The following is a 15,800-nucleotide window of genomic DNA, read 5'->3' as shown; positions in this document are numbered from 1 at the left end:
GATTAAATTTGTTTTTTTTTATAAACTACATTACTATGTTCCTATCTGAAATAGTGCACGTTAATTAATAATATCTTTCGAAAGCCTCAAAGTTTATTGTTGACGCTTTTCGGTAATGCTATTGGTTCTCCCGCTGTGTTTACTTCATGAGCTGCTGTCATTGTGGAAATCGCGTTTTGACAGTTATGTGTATCGTGGATTAATAGTTTATTATTAAATGCGTAATTTGTAATATCAAAAGCTCAGTAGCGCGCGTTTGTTTTATTTAGTATTAAAAATATGTTATCCCTTTTAAAAAAATGGCGATGATTTTGAAATCTCAAAAAATATAACCTAGAGAAAAATCTTTCTATATCATAATATTTGACCCTTCAAAACAAATTATTCTTTCCTTTGGTATTTTTTCGTATTACTTTCAATAAGAAAACCAATATTGAAACAATGTTGAAACAATGTTGAAACAACGCCTTGATTATTGAAATTAACTCAATAGCGCTGGCAAAAGAAAAAAATTGACGTTTGAATTTCGACTTGTTTTCGAATTGCCATAAACAATTTGACATGAATGATAGATAGTCACTTCTGTTACTGTTTCATTCAATTTCACTGTTGCAACTCTATGTACATTCATTTATATGTAAAATATGGATTCGAGACCAAAATTAATACTTTTGATCCATTGTTGAAATGATTTATCGATTCGACATCGAAATTGATTTGTTGAATTATTAAATTTGTTCTTCTTAACTAATAAATTTAATTTGAAAGAATGGCTATACTGATCGAAAGTAGATCTTATTAGAGGAGAAGAGGGTAATATGGTATTCATTTTCATTTTATTGAATAACTTTGTTTATAATTAATATTTTCTATTGAAACTTGAACGATTACATTCGTCAGAGTATTGTTTGACAAATTCTAGATTCCAAGTAATGAAATATTTATTATTTAGGACGTGATTTATACAAATCTAATGCACTGCATAATCGGTGGAAAAAAAGTGATTGTAATATAGTTATCCATAAAAATAATTTTAAAAAATTAGTTTAGTTTAAAAGAACCTTGTTACAAAACACAGTTTCAACAAAGAACCTTATTACAAAATTATATATTTTTAATTTTCCATTGTTTAGAATTTCCCTGCGTTCAAAAGCTTTAGAAATACAGTTAAAAATTTCCTTAAAAATATCATTTAATCCCTATTTAACATTAAACAACAAGCATAAAATGATGTCTCTAATGTTTCTAAACACCGCTCTTTAGAATGACAAAAGATTTATCGAAGAAATATTTCGATATAAAAATTTCGCTTAAAAAACTATATTAACACAATTTCATGTTATTGTTTTAACTTTATATAATTTGAAATGTATACGGCCGAATAAAAAAATTAAATAACAAAAAAACACTCAATTGTATGTACCTTTGTGTGATAATACACTCAAGTTTAAGAATAATGAGGAATTGTATGTAATTAAAGGTTAAAAGTATACTTTGAGAAAATTTAGAAGTGCTCAAAAATGCCTTATAATAATTGTCAGTCATTATGTATTGACATATTAGCATCACTAAAAAACGGTGGGCTACTAAACAAATAACTCTATAAGCAATTGTTAGAATACGTCACCTAATAACGGAAATAATAAGGGCAGCCATATTGTCGACAGTAGCCATAATACCCTCTTCTCCTCTACTTAATAATATCTTAAATGAATTTACAGACATTTTACAAATTCTCCCGAACTACACGTTACATTTGCTGGACTTTAAAACGGAGCAGTTAAATAGAACCAGAAACGTAACGTCACTAATTAAATTCCTAGTCAATTTAATAATTTTGATGTCTACAAACATCTCTACAATCCCTCCTATCCCGAAAACTATAAAGAATTTGTTGTGAAAAATATTATCTCAGCCAGGATTTAAACCTGGATCTCCTTACATTCTGTGCGAGCGTGCTAGCCAATTCGACTACTAAGGTACTTGTCAGTATATTTATCGTAACAACCGAAAATTTCTGCCTATTTTTCTGTTTATCCTTTTTCTGTGCGTGTATATAATATAAACAATATCCTAATATAATTGAAAAGTGTATCAAACAAATGGACCTTGACCGTGTCCAAAATAAACATAAAATTAAAATATTTTTAAATTTACTGCTACGTCAAATTAATTTATATTTTAGAGATACGAGATACAACATTTAAACTACAAATTTGTAAATTAAAAAAAAATTGAATTACAAATATAAGCTGCAGAACAATTCCTGCAAAGCTCTTTCGCGTTGGGATCGGATGTAACATTTCCGAAATGAGAGAGGAGATGGTCTGAAATAAAAAAAAAAAAAAATATTTTCTTGTAAACAGATGTTATATTATCGTGTTGCGTAGAAATTTTTATTTTTTGAAAATTATAAAAAAAGGATTAATTTGGAAAAAGAATTTTTACCTTAAAATATGAACTTAAAAAGTTTATTATAAACAAATGAATCAACAAGGAATCATACGCAACATGATAGATAATCTTCTTAAAAATATTCCTGCCAAAAATGAAGTCTATGGGACTACTAATTTTTGAGAAAAGTTTACACCCATCTTAAAAAACATAGTTTCAAAAAAAACGCAAAAAATTCAAAACAATTTTTTTATATTATAAAATGTCTTACCTCTAATCTGCTACGCTAGCACCATAAAGCCTTCAGCTTCTAAAAACTTATTATCAGCTTCTTTTAGTAAAATCCTATGTTTTTCGAGCATCTTTTGTGACTGCGTGTAACTTTTGCAATGATGGTGTACGCTTCATCAATTTCTTGGCACGTTTCATTATTTCGATATTCTATTTTCAGTCCCATAATTTGCATTATCAGAAGAATGTTTTGGAACCATCATTAAGATAAATTGCAGCAATATATAATGCTATTTCATTAATTTTTATACCGTTATTTTCAACTTTTAAAGCCATTTTCTATATTATTGAGTTAATGTTTTCATTGTTTTTCTGTGTAAAGCTTTCTAGTCTGTAAAAACCGTTCAATAATTTAAAAATAAAAGACATGGTCCTTGAGATACAAGAACACAAAAAATATATTAAGGTAGATGTATCTCCTTGGTAAGTAGCCAACTGGTTTCTCTATAAATTCGCAATTAGCCAATTTTTGGAATTTTTATCTCGGACTTAGAAGTATTAATATTCTTAAAAGTTCAAACTTTCAAAAAATGTAATTAAAATCCATTTCTTTTAGCATGGTTTCAGGATGGTTAAATCTCATAAATTGAAAGAATGGCCATACTGGTTAAAAGCAGATCTTATTACTTCAGTAATACAGATACTTATGAGCATCAAAGTTATTAAATTGATTAACAATTTAATTTATGATATTATATTTTTTGTTCTACTTGACAGTTGCGTTTTAAAATTAAACATGTGGCGCGCGGAGGAACGTGAAATGTTCATTCATCTAGAAAATTATTATTGAGCATTAAAATTAGCTTTCTACCGGTATGGTTATACTCTCAATTTAAATTTGCTTGATACACTTCCCTGTCATATTAGGATTTCATCCACATTGTACTTTTTAACTAAACTTCTTGCATGATTAATCTTTTTTTCATATTAAACAGAATAAAAAGCTAAATTATACAAGAAATTCAATTCTAGAGTATGGAGAAAAAACAAAATCTTAATACGGAAGTTGGAAGATAAGGAGAAGGAGAAATGACCGGAATTATTCATTGATTCGATATCGAATTAATATTGACTTAAAGTAAATTTATTAATTTCGATATTGATTCGACGAGTCATTTCTTGCTGGAGGAAGAATTAAAAATTAATGGATTTCTGAAGAGACTACAGATACTACAAAGTTTCACAGATCGTATCAAATTCATAGTAGTTTTGATGTTCGAAATTTAGTTGCTTTCGATGTTAAAAATTGTTATAAATCGAATCTGTTTGAATCTCGAATCGATATTTGATTTCAATCCCCTTTTGATGGTCAAATTTCGTTTTTATATCATTTCAATTTCTTATTTCTCACTAGATTAAAAACAGATATATTCTAATGATTGAGTTACAGGAAATATCCTGTACATCAATAAGTTCATCTTGCAATAAACTTGTATTATTTATATTTGAATAGACTTTAAAATAAATTCGATAGCAAAATTTATTCAATCATTTGCATCTATTTGTTTAACAAAGATAAAAGAAAGTTTCACAGAGAAAAATTCACTCAACATTTTTAACTTGTTCTTTCATGTAAATTTACTTTTTCGATCGTGTTATCAATTACAGGACACCTTATATATGAACAATTTCCTCAAAAGCATCGATATCGTAGACTCCTGTTTTATTTTTCTTTGTGCGATACAAAGTATTAACTTACCCTGCCTTAAATATTTATTAAACATTATAAGTACATGTTGTCGTATCAAGTCGTACGACAAATACACTCTACTAGATAACACCGTAATACTGAGACTTATCGACTTTATAAATAAATGAAGCTAACTCAGAGAGAATTATTGTCGTTAATCATCTGCAATTGATATCTCGTGCTTTTAAGGACAGTGCTATTTATACATCGTCGTGTCTTTCTAGTAATATAATCCAACGACTGCCTGCTACATTTCGATATCTATATAAAAAAATCGCTCGAGAAATAACTATCTTCTTTCCTCCTCATCGTCAAAAAGTATATAATGCGTATGTGGCGCGTTAATTTATACGCGCACACGGCATAAAAATCAATTGAAGATGGACCTTAAGTATCGAATACAATCGTGAAACCTTATTTTAACAGCTTATGTCAAAACACACTTCGGTAAATCTTGTATTATTACCAAATGTCACATTTGTCATAACAATATGAAGATACTCCTAGCGTGATACTTAAAGCTCTTACAACTTTTATAACACACTTTGCGCGTAGATAGTAGCAATAGCTGGGGTTTTCGACTAGACATGATGTGGTTGAATATGCGGCAGCCGACTTGACGAGATGGATCAGGATTTCATGCTATCGTCCAGACGCCTTTCTGTTGCCATTGATAACAGATTGGAAAATTCCATTTGTAGTAATTGTCTTGCCTACGAAAATAAACAACATTTATGTTTCTAAAATTTTTGTTACAATATAATTAGACGCAAGTATAGTCTGGTAAAAAAATTTTAATGAAATTTTGATAAAATTTCAATAAATTTAATGAATGATTAAATTTAATGAAATTTCAATAAACATGCAACAAAATTTTAATTATAATTTCACCGAAAAGATTATTTTTGCACGCAATAAAAAATAGATGATACTTTAAAATAAAAATTTAATAAAAGAAAGATAATAAAATTTCAATAAAAAATTATTATTATTACTATTTATTTATTGAAAACAGGCATTTTTATTAAAATTGTAATAAATTTTTAATGAAATTGCAACAAAAAATCGCAATCGTTTTTCACAAGTTAATATAATATTTCATTGTTAATATAATATTTCAAAGTAATAAATTTTTGATAAAAATTTGATGAAATTATTGCTTTAAGTATTCCAAAATAGAATAAAATAGAAGAAAATATTATAGAAATTTCATTATCAAATATTAAAATTTCATTAAAATTATCACAGAAAATATCATAGAAATTTCATTAGCAAATATTAAAATTTCATTAAAATTTTTCCGCTAAAATAAAACTTTAATACGATTGTTGCACTTGCCTGCGTATTTTGTGTGGGAATTTGTAAAGTTAATGCAAAACTATTCGCATCAAAACTTTCATCTAGAGCTATGAGCGCACCATGCACACCCGATTCTAAGAGATTATTTCCATATTCCTGCGAGTTAAAATTGAAATGTTAATTTCTATCGTAACTAGTCATAGAAGAGCAATGATCAGTACAATTTGCAACTTTTAAGACCTGATTCCCGAATCGGCTATTACACCACTATTTGCTAGTCACGTGACATCAACAACTTGTTGACCGTATTATTAAAGCTTACGACATTTTTTTTCAGGAGTAAATGGTTCTGTCATAAATCATACTTATTGCAATAGTATTTAGTTATCGTCTCATCTCATATACATAGATCACGTTGTTACCGACAAATATTAACGTGTGTAAACGCCTCTCTATATTGTGTGTAATTCTGTCTTTGCGCCTTTCGCGTGTCTTGAGATTTTTATTTTTATTTTGTCAAGCCTAATCGTTTAAAGTATATATTTCCCATTGTGTCAGTGCACTATACAATAAAAGGTTTTATTTCTTTCTGTATGATAGAGAAAGATTTTATTTGAGACCTACACAATAGGTTAAACAGTCCGATTGCGGTTTATGCAATAAGTTATGGACCCAGCACGTTTTCACTGCGCCCACCTTTTCGATTAAAACTTGATATTGAGAATTAAACCCGTATACAGTTGTATACTTATGCTTTAAATTCAATAAGTTTTTAACAAATGGTCAGAAATTAATTTAAAAAAAAATTTAAACTACAAATATGCCGTTATAATCCCAAATGGTCAAATACTTTTCAAGCTTTTTTTCTTTTAAATTATTTGGTATTATTTTAAAATGTATCAATTTTTTTACGATTTTTCACGATTTTTTAAAAGTTTTTTTGTTTACGGTTTGATTAAAACATTTTTATAAATTGCGAAAAAATATTTTCTGTATTGTAAGAACATTTCTGCGTAAAATCCCGTAAAGCTGACCTCGCTATCATTTTCCCTTTAACCAGAAAAAATTCATAAAGGAATAAAGTTCGAAAAAATGTTTTTGCGATTATTTAAAAAATGGAGGGTGATGGAAAAAAAACGGACAACGTAGTTGTCATCTTCAGCGCATCGAAATCCTATAGAAACATTCTTCAAAGTTCAAAGAACAAGACCTCTCCTCAATTTTGTAGACCTGTGTTATTAGATACCTTGTATAGAGGGTGTCCTATTTTAAAAGATTCATTAAGGCTCCTGAGTACTCGCCGCGGCCATATTGAAGTCGTGACGTCAGAAGCGAGAAATTGCGTGAAATGACACGTAATTTTGTCCGACATGCCATTTGTAAATAAAGCCAATTTGGATAAAACAAACTAAGCAGATGACTTTAAAACACTTCTAAATATCGGTCACGACTATCCCTTTTCCGCCTAACAATCAGTAAATAGTTGTAAAAAGCATGTAAAGTGAAGCAATTGAAACAGGAAAACACATGGGCACATAATTTTGTCCGACGTGCCATTTCTAAATAATGCCAATTTGGATAAAACAGACTAATCAGATGGCTTTAAAACACTTCTAAATATCGGTCACGACTATCCTTTTTTCGCCTAGCAGTCAGTAAATAGTCGTAAAAAGCACGTAAAGTGACGTCTATTCAGACAGGAAAACACACGGATAGCTATTAAAAGGAGTGAAAAATGTACTTTTATGTATAAAATTCAAAGAAACTTTACTCGCGGTCCATTTTTACGAATTTGGTAAATACGAGAAAAGTCATGTTTTTATAATGAAACACATAATAACAAAATGACATGCACGATAACATTTCATCGTCAATCTGTCACGTTTCACGTGTATTAGTTCTAATTTTGTCCGCGACGAAATGTCGCTACCGTCAACACGGAGTTCTCGGCTGAGGAGTCAGGAGCCTTAAAATGTCTTTTTAGAAAAACATTCTAGAGAAAAACATTTTAAACGGAAGTTACAGGGTTCGAAGGGAGACATAAAAGGGTACCTTAGTTTGATCTTGGGTGGCCAATAAGATCAGATCAAGGTCACATCAATTTTTTTAAAATAAAATACTCTATTTTTAATACCAAAATCTAATAGCTGGTATCAAAAGCTTTTCAAATCATAATTGCAGTATACTGTAACTTTCAAGCTTCATAACTCAAAAAGTGTTTAATGAAAAATAACTTTATGTGTTTGGAAAATCTTTAAAGATCGACTACAAGAAAATAATTAGGATGTTAGGAAAGTATCAGTACATCTTAATATTTCGGAAACTAAGCATTTCCAAAAAAAGTATTTCATACAAAAGTTATAGGATTTGAAGTAATGCGTAAGCAAAAATATCTGTATGACACTGACTGATTAAGATCACATAAAAATTATCTTCAAATTTTCAAGTATAAATATCTTATTTTTTATTGCATTGTCTTATAGTCGATCTCGAAAACTTTTCAAAACACTGAAATGAAGTTATTTGTATAAATTTTAGTTATAATACGAGTTATAAGGCTTACTAGACGAGAAGAAGGTATTATGGCTACTATTGACAATATGGCTACCCCTATTATCTCCGTTATTAAGTGACGTATTCTAACAATTGTTTGTGGAATTATTCGTTTAGTAGCCCGCAGTTTTTTAGTGATGCTAATATGCCAATACATAATAACTGACAATTGTTATAAGGCATTTTTATTTTTAAACACTTCTAAACTTTTTCAAGGTACACTTTTAATCTTTAATTACACATACTTTTTCATTATTCTTAAGCTTGAGTATTATCACACAAATGTACATACACTTGAGTGTTTTTTTGTTATTTAACTTTTTATTCGGCTATACATATTTCGAGTTATGCAAAGTTAAAACGATAACATGAAATTTTTTTAATACGATTTTTTAAGCAAAATTTTTATATCGAAATATTTCTTTGATAAATCGATTGTCATTCTAGAGGGCGATGTTTAAAAACATTAGAGACATCATTTTATGCTTTCTGGTTAATGTTAAACAGGGATAAAATAATATTTCTAATGAAGTTTCTAATGGTATTTCTAGTTTCTGAACGCAGGAAAATTCTAAACAAAAAAAAATTAAAAATACATAATTTTGTAACAAGGTACTGTGTTTCTTTTAAACTAAACTAATTTTTAAAAATTTTTATAGATAGCCATATTACAACCACTTGTTTTCTTCCATCGATTATGCAATGCATTAGATTTTCATAAATTATTTTCTAAATAATAAATATTTTAATACTTTGAATCTAGAACTTGTCAAACAATACTTTGACAAATGTAATCATTCCAGTTTCAATAGGAAACAATTATTAACAAAATTATACTCTATACTGTAACTTTCAAGCTTCAATTCGGAAAGTGCTTAACGAAAAATAACTTTATTATAATGTTTTGAAAAGTTCTTGACATCGGCTATTCTGAAATCAAAAATAGTGTTTTAAAAAAAATTAATGTAACCTTGACCTAATTTTGGCGGCGTCACCCAAAGTCAAACCAAGGTATCTTCCCTCTAAACTCTACTATTTCTGTTAAACGGTTTTTTTTAACACGCTTTTCTAAAAAGATATTTCAACAGGTCTTTTATAATGGAACTGTATATATTACATATACTGTAAAAATAGATTAACATTAAAATTCAATACGACGCAAAAACTTAAAATAGCATTATTTTAAGTGTTATATGATTTATTATGGAAGATGTACATTAACTCTGCAGTAGCACACAAGATTGTTCATGTTCATGCCTTATTTAACGATTCTTATTTTTTGAATACTTATGCGTATGGATTTACGCATTTCCTTTCTAAAAGATTTTTGTGTTGGAAGAAATAATTTAATAGAGACAACCTCACAGAACATTGGGGAATTTTAACAGAATTTTTCGAGCACTTTAAGAACTTCAAAATTATCGAACAAATATCCTATGTATGCTATTCTCCGGTAATGAAAACATGTATGTCGGTTACAGAGTTAATGATAATAAAAATGTAATGTTAACTTTTACTAGCCATCGTGGGATTACTCGCGTCCAAGCAAAATTTCCCGCGTCGCGTACATCGGTACAGTACGCGCCTATACCCCGCATAAAAAAACTTTTTGGTGAACGAATACGGCCCCGCAGTAGCGATTTTTAACGGCTGTTATTTCACTAGTTAGGTCGGCGTGAAAAATTTATAGTGCACGACTGACCCTATTGTTAGTTAGTAAATGTGCTAAAGTTGGAAGTAAATAATTTTTATACTTATAATATTTTATTTTATCAATATATTAGATGTACAACTTTGCTTCCGCCGTTTTCCAAGATGGCTTTAGCGGTATGTGGTGGTGGAAATAAACAGATGTAAACGTCAACAATAAACTTAGGCTCAAGATAACCCCATCAAAACATTAGTCTGTAAGTTATCGGCTGTTAGTTCACGCTTCTACCGCTAGGGGCACTAGTGCAGCGCCATATTGTTTACGACACAGCGATACTGTTCAGGTATTGGCTCAGCGCTTAGAACATATAATACTGGAAGGAGCATAGTCTCTTGAAAGTGTCGTCGAATAGATTGACAGAGATAGATAGATAATGATACTAGTTTGTAATGCGCATGATCAGAGAAGCGCGGGCAAATGAATTATAGCACAAAACGGTATATGTATACAGGGTCAATAAAAAACTAATTTATGATAAAAAAAATATTGAAGTGACAAGTGACAAATTATAATTTATATTAACTGAATAAAAACGCATTCAAATGTAAATAATAATTTGTATATTTATTTATTGGTTATCGAACAGTACAAGTTTCGTATATTTGTGCCTGATATAATTATCTTTTTCGCAAAGTTGCTTATTCGTATGATGGATTCAAATCTTTAAATATTGTTTAATAATTAATCTAATCATTTCTGTTCTGTGATTAAAAAACAGATCTTGTAAATAATTAAACTTACATGTGATATGTAGACGCCTGATCTCGTTTCTTGCAAATGTAGCAATACATTATTGTCACAATTTCGTAGAATAGTGTTCAATTCTTCCAAAGGGGTTTTTTGATTACGCGTCCTGAACTCAATACAACTCAATACTTACAAAGCTCAATTGAAGGTTAGCTTAGATGCCTTGGATGGCGACCGTGCACGCATCTGTATGGAGCATGCGCATTACAAGTTAGGATCATCATCTTTCCATCCTTGTTAATCTACTCTCGGACAATCAAATGCACGGGACTGATAGGGCTATGCTCCTTCCAGTACTATATGTTCTAAGGCTCAGCGTTAGCCTGAGGTCCGGATTGATTGCGCCGTGCGATCACCGCGCGCCTCGCGCTTTCGAAAAGGGAACTTGAGCCGGCGGGTGCGTGCGTTCCAGCCGTGGTGTGCGACTTCGTCCCCGTCCGCGTGTTCAGTCGGGCCTGTCCGACATCTTGTGTGATATAATGTATCGTGCTTACTTTTATTAAACATTGTGTTATATGTATAACGTGTCTCTTGGCTTTGCTCAACATCTCGTGGTGATGCCCGTTGTTTCCCCCTCCCTCTCCTTTTGATCCAGGCATAGCCTTTGCAGTGTCTTCCAGACTTTCCCCTTCCAAGTGCCTCATTCAAATCCTCCTGAGATTCTTACAACTATCTCAGAAGTGGGATACACCACAAGGTTCTATCTCTTGCTCGCTGAGACTCGCGTTTTATACATTTTTCGTGTTCGGTTCGCATATATTTCTTGTGCCGGGTGCATCGACAAGGAATTCGTGCAGACGCCATAGTTCTCGCATAATACGCTATCGAAAAATAGTCCCGCCCCGTGAGTTCTAGCGCGTCACTCGCGTTGGTTTTATCACGGTTTTTATCTCGCGACCGGGCTCTCCGGCGAATGATCCATTCGCCTGCCATACAAGTTTCTAATTCTATGCGAAATTAATCGCTTTGATACGGCGGCGCATTCCAGCGTTAACGTATTCGCATCGCTACGCCGCATTTCGATGTGAAGTAGTTCCGCCCGCGAGTCGCATACTCGTTGTAACATGCGTGCACGTTTGTTCCTGTTCACTGGTCATCGTCTAAGACAGAAGAAGATGGATGTAGAATTCCTAAGCTCTTTCTCTCTTCAGCAGCTCAAAGAGAAATTAAAGGAGCATAGTCTACCGGACGAATTTTCCAAGCCTGCTTGCATCGAGGCGCTGCTCACTCATCAACGAGATCGTGAAGCAGCAGATTTGCTAACGACGTTTGCTGAAGGCGGTTCTGATATAAGCCCTCAAGGTCAGTCGTTTCAATAATTACAAAAGGAAAACGACAAAATGCGGAAGCAGCTTCAGGCACTCTCCTTACAGATTCAACAGATGAATCGACGCCAGGATACCTTAGCACATCCTTCAATCTCATCTTCGGATTTTAATCGAAAGCTGGAGATTAAGCCTCAGCCTTTACCTTCGTTGGCCTTGATACCGCCCGCTCAAGCCATTGGTCTTCTAGCATCTCACATTCCAATCTTCACTTGTTCAGAAGGAGATAGAGTTGATCTATGGATCCAGAAAATAGAGCGTACACCTCGTGTTCACCAGGTTAATGATAGCATAAAGCTATATGCTGCCACACGAAACCTTCAGAGGCTTGCTAAGGAATGATTCGACAACAAAGATGAATTTGTCGCAGATTCCTGGGATAACTTCAAAACTGCCATTCTCGAAAGGTTTGAAGATGTTTCTTTCACCGATACCATAGATCGAGCCAAACAATGTCTATGGAATTATCCAAAAGAAAACTTCGCTGATTATGTGATGAAAAAGCTCAAAATTCTAAGACCTTTGCATTTGGGTCAAAAGGACCTTGTCAATTTGTTAATTTGTGGAATTACTAATTTCACTATTAGAGGGAATGCTGCAGCTCTCAAAGCGCCCTCCGTTAATGAGCTTATACGACAAATGCGTCAATTGGTTAGTGCATACGGAACCAAACCTCAATACAAGACGTCCCCAAATTTTGCGAGGAAGGAGAAGCCCAAAGAGCGTCCAATCTCTCCGTCGAGTGCATCTTCAGGGAATCTTTCTTCGTCCAAACCTGTGGATTCTTCAAAAGGCGCTAATCTCTTCTGCGCTTACTGCAGAGCAAAAGGACATCTGAAGTCGGATTGTTTCAAGCTGAAGCGAAAAGAGCAATCTTCTCAGAGTTCGTCGGTTGCAGCATCTCCGGTCGCAGCAGGAGATCAAGGTTGCATCGTCGGTCGTGGGGTGTGTTCAAGATGACTCTCCAACAAAATTAGAGATAAGTAGCTCGATTGTAAAAATCAGTTCCATTAATGGAATCTCTTGTGAATTAATAGCGTTAGTCAATACGGGTAGTCTCATCTCGTTTATCCATTTGTCAGTACATAAAAAAATTTGTCTTAGCCATCGCGATTCTCATGATGTTTCTTCCGTTGATTACATGGCATCGAATGACATGGCTTTGCCGACCATAGGAGTTTGAGAACGCTAAAATAAGTTTAACTTTACTACCAAATAAAGAGTTTGATGTTAAATTCCAAATTTTGGAAAACAAATTGGTCTACACTCTTGATATTCGGTCGTGATATTTTTAAAGATAATAAGATTTTAATGACATGTTCTTTTTACGAAGAGAATCCTCTGAATAGCTTATCGCTTTTAAACGAAGTAACTTCAGTTCAAGCCGTTGAAGTTTTTCATGATTCTGATTCTCCAATTCATGATTTTAAAACCGATTTTGGTGAGAAAACAGACCGTCAGTTAAACAGTTTGTTAAAAGAAATTGACAACACTGATGTGGAAATCCAAGATGATAATTATTGTGTCAAAGTTGCTTTAAAAGACGATTCAATTTACGCTTATGCGCCAAGGCGATTTGCCGTGCTAAACGTTTACAAATTAGACAAATAGTTAAAGATTTACTTGAACAAAAAATTATCAAACAGAGTAGTTCGCATTACTGTGCAAGAGTCGTTCCGGTGAGAAAAAAGAACGGTCAATTGCGTTTGTGCGTTGATCTCAGACCTCTGAACGACGGGTCTTAAAACAGAAATGCCCTTTTCCGCTTATTGAAGACTGCATTATGAGAATTGGCGACAATATCGTTTTTATGGTTATCGATTTAAAAGACGGATTTCACTTCGTTAAAATCCATCCGGATTACACCAAATTTTTTTCTTTTGCGACCCCGGACGGTCAGTACAAATACATCCGTCTTCCGTTTGGCTTTTGCGAGTCCCCGGCCAATTTCCAGAAGCGCCTGGTTCAAATCTTACAGCCGTTGATAGCGCGGGACAAAATGATTATATATATCGACGATATTCTTATTCCGTCAAAGTCAATTGAAGAAAATCTAGCAGTGGTTAAGGAAGTCTTGTTATTACTCAAAAAGCATGAATTTACAGTCAATTTCAAAAAGTGTCAATTCTTACGAAATACAATCAAATATCTTGGATATATAATTTCTCCTGCTGGGATAACACTTAGCGATCGGCACGTAGAAGCCGTCAAATGCTTTCCCGTCCCAACTAAGGTTGTAGAGGTGCAGAGATTTTTGGGTCTCACCAATTACTTTCGCAAATTCATTTCCGGTTATGCAAATAGTCAAACCGTTACATAGTTTATTGCATAAATCAATTAGTTTTGCTTTTGATAATAAATGCATTCAAGCATTTGATAAGCTTAAATCTGCTTTAACGTCTTATCCCGTCTTACAAGTTTATAATTCAGCTTTAGAGACAGAGCTCCATACAGACGCGAGCGCTATAACTCTTGGAGCTATTCTCTTGCAAAAACAACTCTCGAGTTACTGGACCCCGGTAGCTTATTACAGCCAGGTTACAAACAGTGCTGAGTGTAAATACCACTCATTTGAATTAGAAATGCGTACAATTATAAAATCAATTGAGAGGTTTCACGCTTATTAGTACGGTCTTACTTTTACAGTGGTTATTGATTGTCATGCTTTACAATTTGCTGTGAACAAAGCACACCTTAACCCTCGTATCGCACGTTGGATTTTACGTTTACAGAATTACAGCTTTAAAGTTATACACAAAAGTGGTAAAAAAATGTGTCACGTAGTCGCGCTCAGCCGAATTGCTGCCTCAGTGGAAATTACTTCTTTAGAAAATCAATTACAATACCGTCAATTGGCTGACCCTCAGATCAAAGCTCTCGCAACAGAGTTGGAAAGCACGAATTTAGACAAATACGTTCTAATCGATGGTTTAGTTTATAAGAAATGTGCTGATAAATCAAAGTTCGTGGTTCCTGAATCTATGATAGTTCATTTGTTGCGTCTTTATCACGATGCAGCTGCACATTGCGGTGTCGAAAAAACCTTTCAGGGTATTAGCGCAACATACTGGTTTTCCCACATGCGTAGTAGAATAAGGAACTATATTGACAATTGCATCGTTTGCATATTAGCTAATACTTCTACTAACATATATGAAGGAGAACTGCAACTTGTTGAAGCTCCATCGGCTTCTTTTCAAATCTTACATACTGATCATTTTAGTCCCTTGACGGAATCTAATGAAGGCTACAAGTATGTCTTAGTCTTGGTAGACGCTTTTATCAGATTTACTTGGTTTTTCCCGGTAAAATCAACTTCCTCTAAAGAGGTTGTTAAGCATTTTATAACTTTATTTAATATTTTTAGTAATCCTCGGGAAATAGTGTCCGACAGAGGCACTGCGTTTACTTCAAGAGAGTTCGCAGAATTTCTTCATGCTCGCAACATCAAACATCCGCTGGTTGCCGTCGCCGCTCCTCGGCAAATGGCTCGGTTGAACGAGTCAATCGTTTTTTAAAATCGTCGCTAAAGAAAGCTGTTACGGATCAAATTTCGTGGTCCTCTCATTTAAATACTATTCAATACGTAGTAAATAATACCTTTCACTCTTCAGTTGGATCCTCTCCTTCGAATTTATTATTCGGTTACCAACAAAGAAATTTTGCCGATGGGAAAATAGTTGAATGTTTAAATTCTCTTGCTAAAACTGATTTAAAAATCGAAAACAAAAGAGATGTAAGTCGTAAAAAAGCTTTTGACATTACAGACAAAATAAAAAATTATAACAAA

General features: G+C 32.9%; 1 protein-coding gene across 21 annotated transcripts in view; it reads right to left on the bottom strand.

Moving 5' to 3' along the window:
• Positions 1 to 3,753: 3,753 nt before the first annotated feature.
• Positions 3,754 to 15,800, bottom strand: part of LOC105199525 (liprin-alpha-1) — a 226,288-nt gene continuing 214,241 nt past the window's right edge. For 20 of the 21 annotated variants that reach the window (XM_039450861.1, XM_026139120.2, XM_026139121.2 and 17 more), the window contains 2 exons: positions 5,714 to 5,830; positions 3,893 to 5,088 (listed from right to left, as the gene is read on the bottom strand). In XM_039450861.1, coding sequence (XP_039306795.1) covers positions 5,005 to 5,088; positions 5,714 to 5,830 — 201 coding nt within the window. In that variant the 3' untranslated portion in view covers positions 3,893 to 5,004. Of the gene's footprint in view, positions 5,089 to 5,713; positions 5,831 to 15,800 lie in introns of all 21 variants that reach the window. The other variant, XM_026139141.2, reaches the window with a different exon arrangement.

The sequence above is a fragment of the Solenopsis invicta genome, chromosome 6 (genome assembly GCF_016802725.1).
Source record: "Solenopsis invicta isolate M01_SB chromosome 6, UNIL_Sinv_3.0, whole genome shotgun sequence".
NCBI lineage: Eukaryota > Metazoa > Arthropoda > Insecta > Hymenoptera > Formicidae > Solenopsis > Solenopsis invicta.
The sequence above is the reverse complement of the archived record's forward strand: the minus strand, read 5'-3'. Positions and strand labels throughout refer to the sequence as shown.